This window comes from Gallinula chloropus (genome assembly GCF_964237585.1).
Source record: "Gallinula chloropus genome assembly, chromosome: 10".
In the NCBI taxonomy this organism is placed as follows: domain Eukaryota; kingdom Metazoa; phylum Chordata; class Aves; order Gruiformes; family Rallidae; genus Gallinula; species Gallinula chloropus.
The window spans coordinates 18779692-18797126 of NC_140095.1; the positions used below are offsets into that span (position 1 = coordinate 18779692).

Consider the following 17435-nt stretch of genomic DNA (forward strand, 5'->3'; position numbering starts at 1 on the left):
ACAAGTGGGAGAAGAAAGCAGCTAAGGAAAAATGATGAATTGAAACTAAATTCTTATCTGTTCTGGGCAATGATTCTCCAACAGTCAAGACTGGAGGAAGCTCAGTAGCTAGAATGTCACTGAATGGGTGCAGCAGTCAAGCAGCATCAGTAGCTCAAAGGAGCAACACCAGGCTTCTCAGGCAAGCGTGATGGGGAGCTGTCTTGAGATGCAGAGCAAGTCTACTCCTCACAGAGAAGAACAGAGGGTAGAGAACAATTGGAGATCGATTTGGAACTGCCTGCTTGAAAGTTAACTTCTGCCAAAAACTGTGGGGGGGTCAACCCTTCATTTTATTTTCATCCCATTGAAAGGATGGAAATTTGCTTTAAAACAACGTGTAAAAGAGCCACAGAAGCCACAGCGGGCACCGGGACCTGCTAAATGACTGCATCAAGGGATAAAATGAAAGCAGTGGCTGCCAGGGGCTGTAGGAACCCAGGAGCAGCTTATGTAAAATTGACTGGCAGCTCTGTGCTCCAGCTGAAAATGCTGAAGATTACAAAACATGGGAGGAAACCAAAAACAAAACTCAGAAAGCAGAACAGTTCAGAGAGGGCAGCTCGGTATTAGGATCACCTGAGAGCACAGCACACTACCTTAGACAATTTCCCCACCATCCATACACGTGTCCCTCAGTGTCTGCAGGGCCCTTCTCATGCCACATCCCTTCTGTACAGTGTTCCTTTACACGGACAGAGTGACATCCCTCCTCCTCTTGCCTCCTGTTTTCATGGACATTTAGTTATGCAGACCTTGGAAGAAAGGCTAAAATATGACTTTTCATAGTTAAAACTTGTTTTCAACTGCAGTCTCCAAGGTAAAAGATTTCAGGGAGACAATCAGAGGGTTCAGCACAGCTTGATCAAAGCTCCTGTGTGTTTTCCAAAACTTAGAAAAGAAAGGAAACAAATCATACCCAAGAATTAAAAAAAAAATCCAAACTATTCTTCTGTAAATCAGACTAGCATCTTTTTATGCTGCTTTGCTATGTATTTTAATAAGTAACAGTTTAATGATAATAATTACATCATTATTTAGCACAATTACCTTGGAGTAATTGTTCTTTTGATGGTAAATGCAGAGAATTTCCTCTTTGTTCACTCCTTGCCATTGTAAGATGGCAAGGATCAGCAGCATACCAGGAAGATGATGTGAGCACAAACTCTGCATTCAAGGGTTTGGGCTGGGCTCTTTGTTGGTTTGTTTAACAGATGATAAGTTTAGCATATTCTGTAAGTTTAGTTACTTCTCAGAAATCAGATAAATTCTGATAGAGTTTACAGGACACAATAACCATTAAAAAGCAAACCAAACTTTAATAGGTGATGCTTCTCAACACCTGAGTGTAGACAAGTATTATTAAGCTTCATCTGCAAGCAAGATTTCTTTAAAATTACACAAAGTGTCTCTACAATGTTTTATGTACTATTTACTAATAATATCCAACTTCAAAAGACTAAGCTGCCTTCTGAAAAACACGTATGCCTGGCTGCATTATACATGCCAGCTTCTTAGCCATAAGGAACTCCTACCTCTCAAGTACATCTTTTGTTACTAAAACTATATTTATCCCAGGGTTAGAGATAAGTTATAATACATGAGGACACGCTGCATCACTTAGATAATTAGAAAGATATTAACCCTCTTCCTAGCCTAAAATGAAAAATATAACAACCTCTGTTGCAACCTGTATATAAGTGCATATGACTCATACATCCAGGCAAAATTAAAGCCCTACTGTTAAATGGGAGCAGTTGAACAAAGTAGCCTTAAAACTACATCCTTTCAAGGCCATTTTAACCCCTGTAGATACAATCTGGGAAAAAAAAAGACCTTTCACAGCCTATGGTCAAGGATTATTGATGCAATTTGACTTTTAAGCATTTAACTGAAGGTGCCCAAATGACAACTATCAATAAGGCAACCTCCTCCAAGCCATGCTGAGCACAGCCATCAGGTTCTGCTGTGAACCCTCCATGAGAAGGAAGGACCTTGGAATACGCACAGAAAACTGACCTCTTCATTTAGACTGCTCAAACGGAGACAGATTAAAGTAGCCAGAGCCTTTCCACCTTTAGCAAATTCATTTGATCTCTTTCAAAAAGTCCCTGAGCACAGAAGCCTTTACTTGCATTAATGGATTGAGCGATGCTTGTTCTGTACCAAAGGGCAGCATTTCCAACAGACACAACAGCACCTCCCTTAAGTAACTTCTCTTCCTTTCAAACAAAGGGATCACTATGGAACATAATTTGATTTAAAATGCATTTAATTCTCAGCAGCTCAGAGCAAGCTAAAAACTAGCAGTGGAATGATAATGTTGGCAAAGGTATCAGCTGTTACGTGCCCAGTAGTAGCTGAAGTGGGTCTTGACCATGGGCTACACTCATCTTTTCAGAAAAGACACTTCACTATAACACTCAAAGGAGCTTAGTTCTCCAGTGTAATCATCTACTCACAAGTGAAAGTAGAACTCCTTGTCAGGTCAGATGGACTTTTCTTACTTTTCCACATAATTTAAGACATGAGTGCTGTAATAGCAGATAAGCATATGCTGATTCTGGAATTGGGAGCTAAGCTTCTGTAGGAAAAGTCTTCAGTTTGGAGTTAAGGCAGAACGCTATAGGATTAGGCAGACCCTCTTCTCATCCCTTCTCCCCTCACTTAAATGGAAAATAAGCCTTGGTGCAAATTTAAGGATAGGAACACTGAGCAGTATTGAGTGAGAATCCATCAGCAAGAAGAGATTCTTATTTCAGCTATTTAGAAACAAGAGCCCAGACTTCCCAGGGTTTGTCTGTGGAGGCAGAACTATTGCATTTGAGTGGAGGGACTTCTGAAAGCACTGGGGGGAAAACCAAACCAACAAAAAAAACACAGCTTACTGGCTTCAGCAGTTAAAAGAAGAATTCCCAAGTGGACAGTAGAATGCAAGTATATTCCCAGTTCACCCAGCCTGCTGTGCTAATTACTGTGGTCTAATGAGCAAACCATGCTCATGAAGTGCTGCTGCTTCTGCTGTTCTGATCAAGGGCTCCTCAAGCCCAGGACCCAGCAGAACCAAGGCTGTGTTTCTGACTCCATCACAGTACCCATCAAATTGTAAGTGTGAAGGAAGCCCAGTTAAGATTCCCCCAACAAACAGAATAAAAACATAAAGACAGCATTAAGGTTTCCTCTCTTTTCAAAGCCTATATCACAACTAGGAATGGAAAGCATATGCTGGGACTTGAGCAAACTGAGCAGCTCTGTTCAGCTCAGGCCAGGCCCCAGGCAGTGATTTCTTCCAACAGCAGTTTCTCTTTTACCTATTTTTTAAGCTGCAGCTTTGGTTCATAAAACTACGTCCTGTGTTCAGAAGCCTCCCTACTCTAGACTATTCAGGCACTACTAGCAGCAGTGGCTATTAAAAAATGAGAAATGCAGAATAAACAAGAGACTCCTTTGCTGTGGGAAGACTAATCTTTGCTGGGGTACATCCAAAATGAATACCAATTACTGAGAGGTGGCTGGAAAAATCAAGTATGTAGACTAATCAATCCTTTTTGCATGTTCTCTCCATACTAAACCTGGAAGTTTGATCTCTAGTATTCTGAAACAACCCCTATTTTGATGACAGAGATGTAATTTCCCATTCCTGAAGCACAGCATTTTCCTCTTGACTATCACAGAAGAGCTTGTGTCTTCCTCTGTTAGATACCTCCACCTGGAACAACAGGAGCTGATCCAAACTGCTACTCCAGGAAATCCATTGAAAGACGTGTGTTTGCAGTAATCACACTGCTTGGAAGAGCTAATCCCAGGAACATTTAAAGACTAGTCAGTAAAGTACCCAGTACTCAGCCACAGCTGTATTTCCACAGAAAGAGCAGGCTGTAATATTAGCCAGGAAGGAAGGATGGGGGAAAGCTTTGTAATCCAAAGGTTTTGACCTGTGTAAAAGCTAAGGATAAGCATGAGAAAAATGGACCAGAAGATGTTCGTGTCTGAGTAGTATTCAACCCAGGTCCCCCAGCTGAAAAGAGCTCATTCATAGGGGCTCATTATTTAGCATCAAAATTAACACATAATAATCTGCATTGAAATATTTGGATAGAAAAAGACTTGCTTTAGGAGAAAAAGGGTTCCTTATTAACCTTCAAGATAAAAAAGTTCAAAATAAGGACAAGAAAAAAAAACAGTGCAGATAGCTAAAGCTGAACTGCATGGCAAGGCATCCTTCAGCTGGAAAAACCTCATACTAATTTATAATAATGAAATGAGACATGTGAAAGAAGGAAGGGTGAGTGCACTGAGCAGCTAAAAGTGCACTTTATCAATGGGAGCTGAATTCAGCTTGGAAATTTGGCAGGCAGAGCAATCAGATAGCAACAGCATACTTGAGTAGGCAAACCTGGAAAGAGTTTTAAGACAAGATTAGATCAGTTGGTGGAATTTCTAAGACACAATATTCTGTTTGACACATCACTGCACTAGGAAATACAGCAGCCTCTGCCTGCACTGCCATCTTTCATCCTGGACTTTGCACAACCTTGTTTTATGCTGAATTGTCCTTACTTTAAAAACCCTATTTTATTAACACGGTTGATGGTCAGATATCAGCGCTCTCAGAGTATCTCTGGATGTAGCTTGCCAAGAGATGTTAACAAGGTTGGACATTGGCAGGAATTGAAATGTTTCCTCCCCCACCCCAAGTATCTATAAAATTTTCCTAACTAATGCAGAGCTCGATGCAAATTATTAACTTGGTAATGTTTCCCTCCACGGTAAGATAAAATGCTAATGTTGTTACTTCTGTAGTCCTGCAGCATACCATTCTCCCTGAATATAATCACCAGAAAGAACATAACTGGAGTAAAAAAGAAAATTGCACTTGCATTCCTGTGATAAAACACCTGTCGGCTCTGTGATGGAGAAGTCACATTCCATAAGTGAGCAGTTACATTGAATGCAGAAGAAGTCCTTGTTTATTTTCTGATGCAGGATTTTGAGGAAGCTGTGGTAAACACTGTTTTAAATGTTTACTTATAAATTCTTGAGGAAAAAGTTGCTCCCTGAGAGCTGATCGTGACTGATCATGTTCTGGGATGGGCAAAGGCTGGGAATAGGGAGCATCAAAGAGCCCACCCACTCTGCATGCGAAATCACTACTCCAAGGTGAAGCAGTTAGCTGGACCCATCAACAGGATAGGCACAAGGGGAGGCTCTGTTTGGGCTACACCAACTGAACACCTGCAAAGTTTTACTTTCAGCTGGTTTGGTGAGCAGTGTCTGCATCACTGATTTGCATCAAAAACACTTGGAAGTCACCAGCAGCACAAAGTGATACCTGCTATGTCAAAGAAACAAGGCACCCAAATTCCTTGGTTTAAATGGAGTTGCCATGTTTTCCCTGCTATTGGGCACTAACTCTCCAAAAAACAGGGGAGTATTTCACTTTTCAAGCTGCCTAAAAAGCTAGGGTGGTAATTTAATCACAAGACACAACTTCTCCTTCTCCCCAACTTAAACTCCCTTATGGGAAAGAATTGTATTTAGGAGAATAAGACACACAGAAGACCAGTCCTTCTACTAGAAAGGGCATAAGATATCCAAAGGAAACAGAGAACAAATCTCAAGGCTCAGCTCTACCACCAGTCTTACTGGACTTGACTAAGTGAAAGACTACAAAGCAAATCAATGCAGAAGTAAGATGGTACCTTATAAAACGTGGGATCTTCAAAGCATTAATTACTGCTAAATAGGCAAGGTAAAATAGTAGCAAGATGGTTGGTGTTAGGAGTCCAGAATTCCCTTCTGGTCAAGCTTATTTGAACAAAAAAAAGGATAAGGACAGTTCAGAAAATGTAGAATTTGCTTCCAGCAAACTAGTAAGAGCCAATTATCAGACCGTAAGCTCCCCAAGGTAAGTGTTCTCCTTTGGTTCTATTTATTCAGTATTTGTCAGCTACCCCAAGAAGGATCCAAACTACAACCTGTACTCAGGAGTAGCATGATTCCGGCTGTACGCGATGGGAGCAGTTTTAAGAAGCCAGCAAGATAGAATCCACAAAGGATCCTCAAAGTCACAAAACGTTGACCTCCTCCTTCAACTCTAGAAAGCGTATTTTGGTAGTGTCTCTCTGTCAGAAACAAAGGTAGAAAAGCTTTTGGAAACTTCTCCTTGGACACACAGCATTAATTACATTGTGATCTCCCAGAGGCGGTGGTGGCCCAGGCAGTTTGTCACAGTTGAGAAGCACCTGGTATGTTTTCTAAGGGTCTGTGCCACTTAGAAAAAAAAAAAACAGTACCCCAAATGCAGCTAAACTGGTTTTAGAGGTTTCCAGGAAAAAAAATCTTTGTGTGCTGGGTTGTTTTTTCTTTGAAAGAAAGTCTCTACCACAAGTCAGAGTTCCAGAACTACAGGATTATTTACACCTAAAGGACTCCTATTCCAGTACTGCCTTGCAATACCAAACCACAGTATCCATGCTCGCTTGTTCTGACAATGCTGCTGCTCCTTCCTTCTCCCAGAGGAGACTAAAATTGTGTATTCCCTCGTTTCATTCAAAGGGAGTTTCAGTTAAAGCCAAAGACTGAGCCTGTAGTATTTTTGGAGCTAATTTTGTGGTGTAATATCAGCACAGCAGCAGGAGTGTGCTGGCTGTGTACAAATGGCTTGTTTTGGTTGCATTAACGCAGCGATGGGACGTTGCACTAAGCACATCAGTGTGAGGCTACACGACACGCGACCCATTTCAAGCATGGGATTCAAGCAATGTGATTTCAATATGCACCCGCTTTTCTGTTGCAATTCAAGTTGTTCTGGCATCAGAACTAGCTTTAGATTTGGATTCAGATACAATGGAGATCCACAGATGTGAAAAAACAATGCACAAATGAGTAAGAGAACTTCTCTCAAACAGCATCTGTCTTCGAGTAATATCTGATATCGATAAGCACGATACAGAACATTTTTATTCAATAATTGCTTGTATTTATAGCAACCCATGTTCTTTTAATGTACTTCTGCAGGCACATAGCAAAAAATTTACCAAAAAAACCCAGTCTGTTATGTATTTTAGTGAGCCAGCTCATCAACATGCAATTCACAAGTGAGTTCCAAGTCTTTACAAAAAAAGTTTAAATAGATATGACAGCTTTCCCCATCCTCACCCCTCGAAGCGCCAACCCTCAGCTGGGACCTGTGATTTACCACCCGCTCGGCAGGTTTGCTGGGTACATGCACTCGATGTACGGACTGCACAGGCAAAGGAAGAGCTCTGCTCACCCTCACCAAGGCAGGGCATTCGCATCACGTCCCCAACAGGCTTCCAGACCAAATCCGGGAACAGCGAAGGATGCTGCTACTTGGAGGTGTGAAGGACTCAGTGCTAAGCTTCAGCTGAACGTATGTTTAACTACTGCTGCCACCAAATATAGCCTCCTTGCAAATACATCCAGCAAGAGTTAGTGAGATCGTTAGTCCAACCTTCAGATAACATTTATGGTTTCCAAACTATTTAACGCGTATGCTACACTTTGCTTCCCATTAACACTTCCAAACTGCTTACTGCCTGTGTCTTCTCACCCTCTCTTCAGTCCCTGTGTTAACAAAAGCTTGGAGTAACTAGAGCTCACAATTAGTACAACCAGGACTTCTATGGTGCAGGACCTTACTGCAAGTATCTAAAATGCAGACACATTCAGAGTGTCCTCTTCTCCCTTCCAGCATGGCCCCATGGGTCCTTCTTGTCCTCTACATGGGACAGGGATGAACCAAACTGACTCATGCAAGGGAAGCTCAGAAGCATTTGGTGGGCGAGACCCCAACTGAGGGCTAAGCATTCTGCATTAAAGACATGATTTCAATGTACACAGCTTTTACATGCACAAGAGATGAAGCTAAAGCATCTGACACGACTCTGAAGGCATTAAGAAGTCCAGCACATATGACATATGCAATGCTTTGCTATACCTTTGCCAAGAAATACTTCATGCAGTGCGTATGATGCATGTGAATTATGTGAATTAGCAGTTTTTACTTAAATCATTTACCTTTTCACCAGCCAGCCATTAGCCAGCCACTGCTGATGCCTACAGCAGGCTCAGACACTCACACAGCAGCACGTTGCCAAAAAAAAAATAAACTGGCAGGAGAAAATGGCATTTGCCTGCTGCAGGTACTATCCACTGTTCTGTAGGTACTCTTTTACAAAAAGACTGTTATTTACCCATACAGACAAGAAATCACAGGAGATGATAGTTTTGTGGGAGAAAAATAAAGCAACAAAGCACATGCCACGAGAGATCCTTCTCAGGAATCTAGAGTGCCCTTGATCACAGCGTGAGAGCAGAAATTGAGCTCCAGAACTGAATTTTAAAAAAATACAAAGGGAATGGGCTTCCAACCTGAAACTACTGTCCTCTGCTCCCAATGCCACCTCAGGCCCCAAGAGCGTTCTCAAAGAGCACACATCTCTACCGGGACAAGGTGAAAAATGCTTTTCTACATCATATGCTGACAGAACTAGGAGAATTATAGTCACTGCAGTTATAAATTACTACAAACCATAACTATTAAATGTTTATAATTTTATGAAAAAATGTTTTAGTTAATAGAAAAGCATCAACAACACTAGCTTGAATATATATATATATTTTTAAGGGCAAACTTTCCCTGCTGAACATATACAGAGACAGTGTGCAGCCTACAGCACTGCACGATACATTTTCACCTTTCAGCCTCTAATCTTTCTCCCTCGGGCATCACCTGTTCTGGCTGAAAACTACTGAAGCACTCTGCACTACCATTTGTAAAGTGCCTTTTCTTTCATGTTTGAGAAGGTGGGGAAACAACAGGACAGATCAGAAACTCCCCCAAATCCCCTCCCTTCTACCTAATCTCCAGCACAAGGATATCTTTATATATATAGATACATACACACACGCATATATATAAAAGCCTTCAGCATATCTGAGTTTCTACAGAAGTGAAGAATCATTTCTTCAGAACTGCGCCCATCTCCTCCCACAAACAGCTTTCAAAAGGGCTTTGAATTTTTCCTTTTAAATCACATTTGCGAAGGAGGATGGGGAAATAGGAAAAGGACATCGAGAGAGGATGAAGGGAGGAGCTCCTGAAGTCATCTAACACACAAGCACAGCAGCAAGGACCTCCATCCCCACCAGTAGTCCTATTTTATGAAGTACAGTTTTCAGATGTTTTTCCGTGAGGCCCTAATAGGTCAACTGGGTGGAGAAGAGCTCCTGCAAATTGGCAGGATGTATTAATTGCTCATGCCCTTATCACCTGCAGAACCGCAGTGCCCCAGCATCTCTCAGTATTGTGAAGTCTCAGAATGACAAGCTACTTATGTTATTTTACTGAAGGTAGCCTAAGGAACTCCAGCCCCAGTCAGCACTTAAGACATAGTTTTCAATTCAAATGTGGGAAATGCAACAAAAACCCTTTACACTGTTAGTAGTGCACCATCTTTTGTCCATCTCATTTGCACAAACGTAATCTGAGTGTACCAGGAGAGAGGAGAGAAAACTACTGCCTGGCTAAGAGCTGAGAGATCGGCCCAGGGTCAGCAGAAGGCAGCAAATGTAAAATTCAGGTTCCAGCTGAACTTGATGCACATTAGGCATCCTGCATATTCTACTGCACGCAGGTCAAGACAGTAAAATATCAAGTTGCAAACTGTGCTATAGGTGCTTTCCATTGACTGCACAAGCAGTGCAATGAGCACTCATGCTGCTTCTGGATGTGCCACACTTCCACGGGTATTGGTAACTCAGTACGAAACACTGAATTAGAGTCTGCGTTTTTCATACTGGATGCACAATCACAATGTGAAGGGAAAGCTTTTTTCTTTAAAAAAAAAAAATATATATATATACACACACACAAAGCCTCCACTACTTTTGCTTCCCAAGTAGTGGAACGTTTCTCTTTCTTCAAGTCTAAGATTTCAGCCAGACAACATACAGGCAGCAGATCAAGCAGTAACTGGAAGCTTCAGAGCAAAAGTCAAGTGTCTCATTCAACAGCTAGAAACCAGGTTACTGACTTCAGCTTTTTTATTCTTCCTTGTCCTCCACCTGCTTCACAGAACAGCTCACTTCATAGCCTTCCCCTTCTGATTTCGGGTAATTGACCCCCGTTGCTCTGGCCACACTCCCATGCTGAGCGAAGCCAGGCACCAGCCTCCCAGCAGCAGGACCAGCAGCCGTGGCCCAGGCGCTCCCCCAGCCAGCGGATCCAGTGTGCCCTGTGTGCTCACTCCCAACACACGGATTCACCAGCCCTGCCAAGAGGCAGTGCAGGCGCCAGAGGCTCACCATGCCTGCGAGCAAACACAGCCCAGAGGTTTTCAGTACATGAAGCTAGCAGATGCCTCTGAAAGCCCACTGTACACATACAACACCCACAGCACCCTGGCATCGACCCAAGGTCAGCGCCTTTCTGCTTGTTGAAATTCAGCATCCCAAACTGGCAAGACATCCCTGAGGACCACCTCATCTGCCTGCTTACTCTATTTTTACTACAGTTATGACAATGACAGCTGTCTAAATGAAGTAGCTGTTAAAACTAGGATTAGGAAGGTTTAGAAAGGCTCGATTTCATAGCGTGACTTTTGCAAAAGAAGGAAGAGTCCTACAGAGATCCCAGTTTGAAGAAAAATAAACCTCACAAACTGCACCCAAAGCACCTACATGTAGAAAAGATGAAGGTGAACCAATGGCTCCTACCCTTAAGTTCCTGCTTAGGTGCTACACATCCAAGAGATGCCACACACAGACTTGCCTGCTTCATCCTGGCTGCTGGGTGGCAAAACTCCTCCCAAAAACACCCTTCTCAAGGCAAGGATGCCACCAGCTCTGGGAAGGGAAAGCTCCTGGCCATACACGCAGCTGAGCCTCCACTCAGGGAGCACCAAGCCCTTCCCATGTCTTCTGACCAGCACTTGGGAAAGCCATGCTGCATGGCCAAGAACATACTGAGATCTGGCCTCTCTATGTGAAAGGATGGACATATTGCACCAGTCATGCTCAAGAATTTATTCTGAAACCGGTGAGAAAGAATTGGGAGGATCATGAAGCACCTACTAGCCAGCACGGAGCACTTTGCTGTAGCTTAAGCAATTTGGGGGAAAAAAAATAAATTAAGGACTAAGGGGGGAAAAAATAAACACTGAAATATTTGCCAAAGAGTCTGGATTTTAAGGCAGTGAAGCAGAGGTAGCAAGTTGGAAACAACTGCATAAAACACATATCTGACTTTCATGAATGGTGTTTGTCTGCAGGACAGGGTTTTTACATCAAACTTTTTACATCAAACCCATAAAGTATCACAGTCCTTTCCTGCTTATAAAACTGCAAAGAAGCAGTTGTATTAATTTCTCAAGCATGGTCATCTGGTCAGAAGTTTTTCATGTATTTACCTTTTTTTTCCAGGAGCTGGGTAACCAGACCAGCTGCTGCCAACTAGATCCTTCCTTGTACCTGCAAGACTACTTGCAAGGGATTGCTAAGACTTAAGTATAAGGCAAATCTTTACTTCTGGCTTCAACTGTATTGTAATTTGTGACTCATGAATTAATATAATTCAACATCCACATGAAAAATAATAGCTATCATATTACCTGCTGCAGTAAGAGCGGATCGCTGCTTCTTAGACTTTATTCAAACAGGCAACTAATAATGTTTTGCATTTATCAAAAACCTCCAAAGCACAATGAACGTTCAATTTATTATGTTTAATATTCAGCGAAGGAGGACATTGTTGCTTTCAACACTGAAATCCCAAATAGAGAAATTAAAACAAATCACTTCGACTCGAAACCAAACAAACAATTACACGAGGAACAACGCCAAAAAGGAAACTGAACAGCTGCGTTTGCCAGCCCTTATTAACAGTAAAAATAACACCTTATTTCAGTTTCTCAGAGTTACTTGTTATCACCTGAAAAACAAAACAAAGTCTACTGGTTTACAAATGAAAAGTGTCATACCATCAAAATGATATTGCGGTAGGAAAATACTTGGGACTGGGTAATCAGGTGTTGTGAGCACGTTACAAAGCCCAGGAAAACACACGTATACTCTTGTGGAAGTCATGAGCCATTTAGAGCAGGTTCTAAGAACCACATGAAGCTTTTCCTATTATTCCATTTAACATTTTTACAAGGCCACAGTAAGACCTAACAGCTAATGCCAGTTCTGATTAAAATTACTTTGGCAAAAACATACCCAGCACTGTATTTCAGGGTTACACTACAAAACAGCAGGAACTACCTGAAGTCTAGAGCTACCTCCTTTAGATGGCAGGGAACCCCCTGAATGGTGCTGTGTGCAGGCACGCTCCATCACAGCTTGCAGCCAACAGCTATAACACGCTGCAAAGTGCAAGCTGGAAGCAGGAGATTCTTTGTATGCTCTGATACATGGGGTAGGCACCAAATGCTATTAACTGCTCAGTCATGAGATGCTTGTTTAACTCCCCCCGAGCAAGCCGTGCATAGCCCTACTGTATTAGTCCAATTGTGAGCAACAAATCTGACTACTTAATATGCAAATTCCCTTGGTCAGTCTTCCATAGAAGCACCATGAAAGCAGTTATTGTAACTTCAAATTAGACATGTGATATTCAGCATTGCACAGCACTCTAAAGAAAATATTTAAGAAGCTGTTGTTGTCCAGTTACCAAATTTAAGTTACCAATTTAAGTTGTCCAGTTACCAAAAGCAGAGGTTAAACACATATTTGGCTTTCTAGAAGTTAACAAACCTCTAGCACTGCACCAAATACTGCAGGGGGAATTTATAATTTTTAATAATCTCCTGTTCCAGTGCGTCACTCAAACGCGCGGCCCTATTTCCACTTGTCCCTATTATCACCGCTGGGTGATAGGGGCAGCAGTAAAGAAGACAAATTTCAAACAGAATCACAGTCCTTTATAACAAAGAAGGGCGATAAGAACTCCAGCAGGCAGGCGAACATCATGTCAAGGAGAGCGTAGCAGCAGTCAGACAGCTGCAGCCAAAAGGCTTAATCTGTAATGACTTGTCATGCCCGTACTTCGAGACACTGGATTTCCTGCCCTTTCGTTATTCCACATAAATAACTGTCTCGCTGAACTTCACCAAGTAAGACAAAGTAACACACAACTTCTAATACCGTTAGGGGTTTGCACAAGGAAGCAAAGAGGTTCTTGCTTCTCTTTTTCCTTCCCACTGCTCCTTTCCAAAGAAAGAAATGGAGGCTGGGAAGTTGGCAATGCAAGTTCTCCTGTTTGTGCTAAACTGAACATACCTGATGAGCTGCTACACCTTCCTTGCACAAGTGCAGTTTCCCAGCAGTTAGCTCCAAACTCAATGTTCTTCCGAACATACAACTGAAGAAGTCACATAACCTGTTAGTGGCCAGAGAGCAGCTGTTGCCCTCCCAGTCTCACCATCCTGTATAAACTCACTTACCTTTGACAAGACACAGGAAGAAGAAATGTGGTGCTCGACTTCTGAAAACTTGGACTATCTTAGACAGCTGAGCTAAAGGGATGAGGAGAAAAAAAAACCCACCCTGTGTCTATAAATCTCTTAATCATATTTTTTTTTATTTATACCCCCTTTAAAGAGTCACCAACAATTCCATCTTACCATCCAGGACATCCACACACCACAATCCACAATACAGCTCTGCTGGCCTACAACACACTACAATAACGTTTTCCTAAATACAACAAGAAATATTCTGTCAAAATGAAAATTTGCTAGAAAGAGCACTGATAATTAAACAGCTGGTACTGATCTGCAAAGACCATTTCATTTCCAGCAGCATGGGCAGAGCAGCATCTGTTTAATACTTGTTATGGAACAGAGGACTCCTGCTTAGGTTAGTGAGAATGGAAACTTGCAATAAGACAGTAGGCATGTAGGAGAGCTGGTATTTTTCATTAATTGAATCTTACACATTGGAGACACACCTGAGTATGCACAACAGCTCTCCGGATACGTACAAGCATCTTGACCTTGAAAAATTCCAATAGTAAAAGACAAAGGAAGCACATGTGGTCAGGGCACTGTCAGCTTTGTCCAGCGGCACAGAAGTAACGGGAAGTGCCAGTGATTGACTAAAGGACCGAGGAGAATACAGGGATGTGACAGATCCTCATCTCGACTCCAGTGATACAATCAAGGAGGATTTCACTAGCTCCACACAGCACTGCAATAGATTGAGGCTGGTTTAGATTAGACTAAAGATTTGTCTCCCACTTCTATGCAGCATCAAGTGCTGCTATTACTGTCTAATCAAGCTCTTAACCACTCTCCAAGCAACTCTGCCATTCTGGGGGATGGACAAAGCCTCTCCCAAAGTAAGTCCATCACTAGCAATGCTCTTTGGTTTCTGTTCCAAAATACCTTCCTTGGATTTATCAGTGATACAGCCCGGCTCATTGACAGCCTTCTGAAAGCAAATACACCAGAATAGGTCACGGCCCAGAAGCTGGAGGAAATGAGCCTTATATGTGAGACAGGAAGGAATAAGTCACCTTTCTGCACAGGTCTGGTCTCCAAATCATGCTCACTTGTGCTTCAGCTGGTTCGCCTGCTGATGCCTCAAGACATAAGCTCTCAAGGGAGAGCACATCAGATTTCACACTTGGCGTGGGCACACATATATAATTTGTAAAGCTAAGAATTAGCACGGGCTGGACTTTGACATCTCAGGAATTAAGATTTGCAAAAGATATTCTGGGGTTCTTTGAGCTTAGCCTATACCTCCTTTTCTTCTTGCTAGGAGGCATGAACAGATATGCAACATTACAAAACAGGCTATTGCACACTGTAGCTGATTGTTTAAGACAGTCCTAAGAAGCCTATAATTCAACTGAAATTTCATCACTTCTCACTTCAGCAAGACAACCTTAAGGAACATTATCCTCAGAGCATGAATCAACACGAGCCAGCTGACATGCATTTCACATCCCTTACATCTTGAAAAACCCAGCTGCTGTTCTAATGCACCAAGCACAATAGGTTTTTTAACCCCAAAGCAGCAGCGTGGCACGCTGAGTAAACGCCGAGCAGGAACGTGCTCCCAGTCAGTCTGCCCAGGACAGTGACCCATAGACAACTCGGATGGAAACTCCTCACCTCACGTGCTGCTCCTGCGCGTGTAATAATACTAGTTTACAGTATCAGCTCAACTGTTGATTATTTTTCCCCTCCTATCTCATTCATTCAAGAGAAAGAGTGAGGAAATTAAAGCCAGTCTATTTCTGTGACATGATCTCACCTCACAACACCTAGCTACTGAACCAGGTCTCGCAACAGACGTCAGCACAGCTTTTCATGCTATTTTTTAGGTATGTGATGATTCCTGCCATTCTTTTTCTTTGACTCTTAGTATGCTCTGGTCCTATCCTCACTGACTGTTACATTTTTCACTGGTTTGTAAGTCTGCTTTGTACAGATGCATTTTTTTAGATAACTCACTTCTTACCTTTTTTTTCAATAGAGGTGAAAAGCAAGGAAGGCTCATGCTAGACAAAGCTATAAAATTCCTTTTCACAATGCTGTGATTAAACCCCATGCAGTCCTTAGCAGCTGGACTTTTGGGTATTTCTATGTACCTGGCATTAATCAGCAGGTGGCTGCTTCAGATCTAACTGTATGAGCTGCATTTTTTTCCACAATGGAATGACAACAAAGTCACCGATATGACAGAATATCCATCAGCTGGCGCATCCAAAGTAAAACCAGACTGATAAATAATATTCCATAAGACACAGGGGAAGATGTAGACCTAGGTCAGCAATTTTCAAACAGAAATCTGTGGACCCCGCACGTACAAGGACTACTTATAAGTCAAGCGTCCTGTTGGTAGGCTGACTTCAAATGACTATAAAGCATATACAGCTCAGCTGGAGAACATCAGGGGTCCACAAAACCAAGAACATTGAAAAAGCAATCATTCAGGCATTTAAGTAGAGAAAAACATAAGGGTAAAGGCCGCTTACACTGCAGCAGTGTTTCCACACAAGCTAGGCTCGCCAAGAAGGTGTGCGCTTGCACACGAGGGAGAACACGCTGTTCCAGCATCTGAAGTCGCTGGAAATTGATTATTTAGCACGGGGGATTTAGGCTGGAGGAAACATCCATCTTCCTTGGAAAGAATAAAAAGAACAAACCCCAAACCCCCAACCCGCAGCAGTGCCAGGATCTAAGTTATCTGAATTATTTTCGGCACACCACAAGGAGCTGATCCCAAGGAAAACAAAGTTCGGGAGCCCCAGGCAGGCCCTTTCCCCAGCCTGTCTTTTATTTCATCAGCCGCCTGCCCCCCCGGGCCGCGCCGGGCCGGCCGAGGGGCCGCGCCGCGGAGCCCCCAGCCACGGGGCCGGGGCCGCGTCCGCGGGGCGGGGAGCTATGCCCGACGGGTCTGCGCCCGCCAGGCCCCCCGCCGAGCTGCCGGGGGCTGTAAGCTGGCCGGGGCGCCCAGCACGCCCCCCGCACGCCCCCACCGCCCCGGGAAAGTTGCGGCCCGAGCGGCCCCACCCGGACCGGGAGCGGAGGAGCGGGGAAAAGCAAAGCGCGGCGCCCCGAGGCCGGGGAGGGCATCGCGGCTCATCACACCGGGCGCCGGCCCCGTTCCAGCCGCAGGCCCCGGCCCGCAGCGCCCGCCCCGGGGTCTCCCCGCGGAGCCGGGGGTGACCCGCCCCCCCCCACCTCCACCGCCCTCAGCCCCGGGGCCCGGCGCTCACCTCCAGTGCCGTCCGAGTTCTCGTTGAGGCTGCCCGAGGAGTCGTGGTGGGAGCCCACACACCCGCCCATGGGGCCCGCCCGGCCCGCAGACCCGCCGCCGAGCCGCCCCCCCACCCCCCTCCCCCTGTAGCCGAGCTCCACCGCCGGCCGGGCAGGCGCGATGGCTCCGGAACCGCCTCCTCGATCTGCAACACCGCCCCCGAGGCGCGGCCTCCTCTCTACGCCCGGCTCCGCCTCCGGACCGCCGGGGCCCGCCCCGGTCCCGGACTCGCCCCCGACCCGGTCGCGATCGCTGTCCCAGACCCGGCCAGCGCCTGGCGGGGTCAGCCCTCCGCCTCGCCGAGCCCTGCGCCGCCTTGGCCCGCAGGCCGGGACGGGCCTGGCTCGGTCCGGCGCCGCCCAGCCCAGCCCAGCCCGAGGCCGCCCCGACCCCCGCGGGCCGCAGCCTTGGGGCGCTGTTGAAGCCCCGGTGGAACTTGGCGGGTGGCCCCGGGGTAACACAATCGGCCCCGCCACTGGGGTCGGGCTGGGCCGCGGGCCCAGGCGCAGCGCGGACGGGGAGGTCGAGGGCCGCCGGCTTTGTCTGGGGGATACGGGGCCAGTTGCCCCCCGGCTGCGGGCAGCGTTGCGGTGCGGCCC

General features: G+C 44.7%; 1 protein-coding gene across 1 annotated transcript in view; it reads right to left on the reverse strand.

The window, feature by feature from the left end:
* Window positions 1-16865, reverse strand: part of UBTD2 (ubiquitin domain containing 2) — a gene marked incomplete at its 5' end in the record, with an annotated part of 54512 nt that extends 37647 nt beyond the window's left edge. The window contains one exon of the mRNA XM_084268585.1: window positions 16796-16865. Within this exon, the coding sequence (XP_084124711.1) occupies window positions 16796-16865 (70 nt within the window). The remainder of the gene's footprint in view (window positions 1-16795) is intronic.
* Between the last annotated feature and the right edge of the window lie 570 nt (window positions 16866-17435).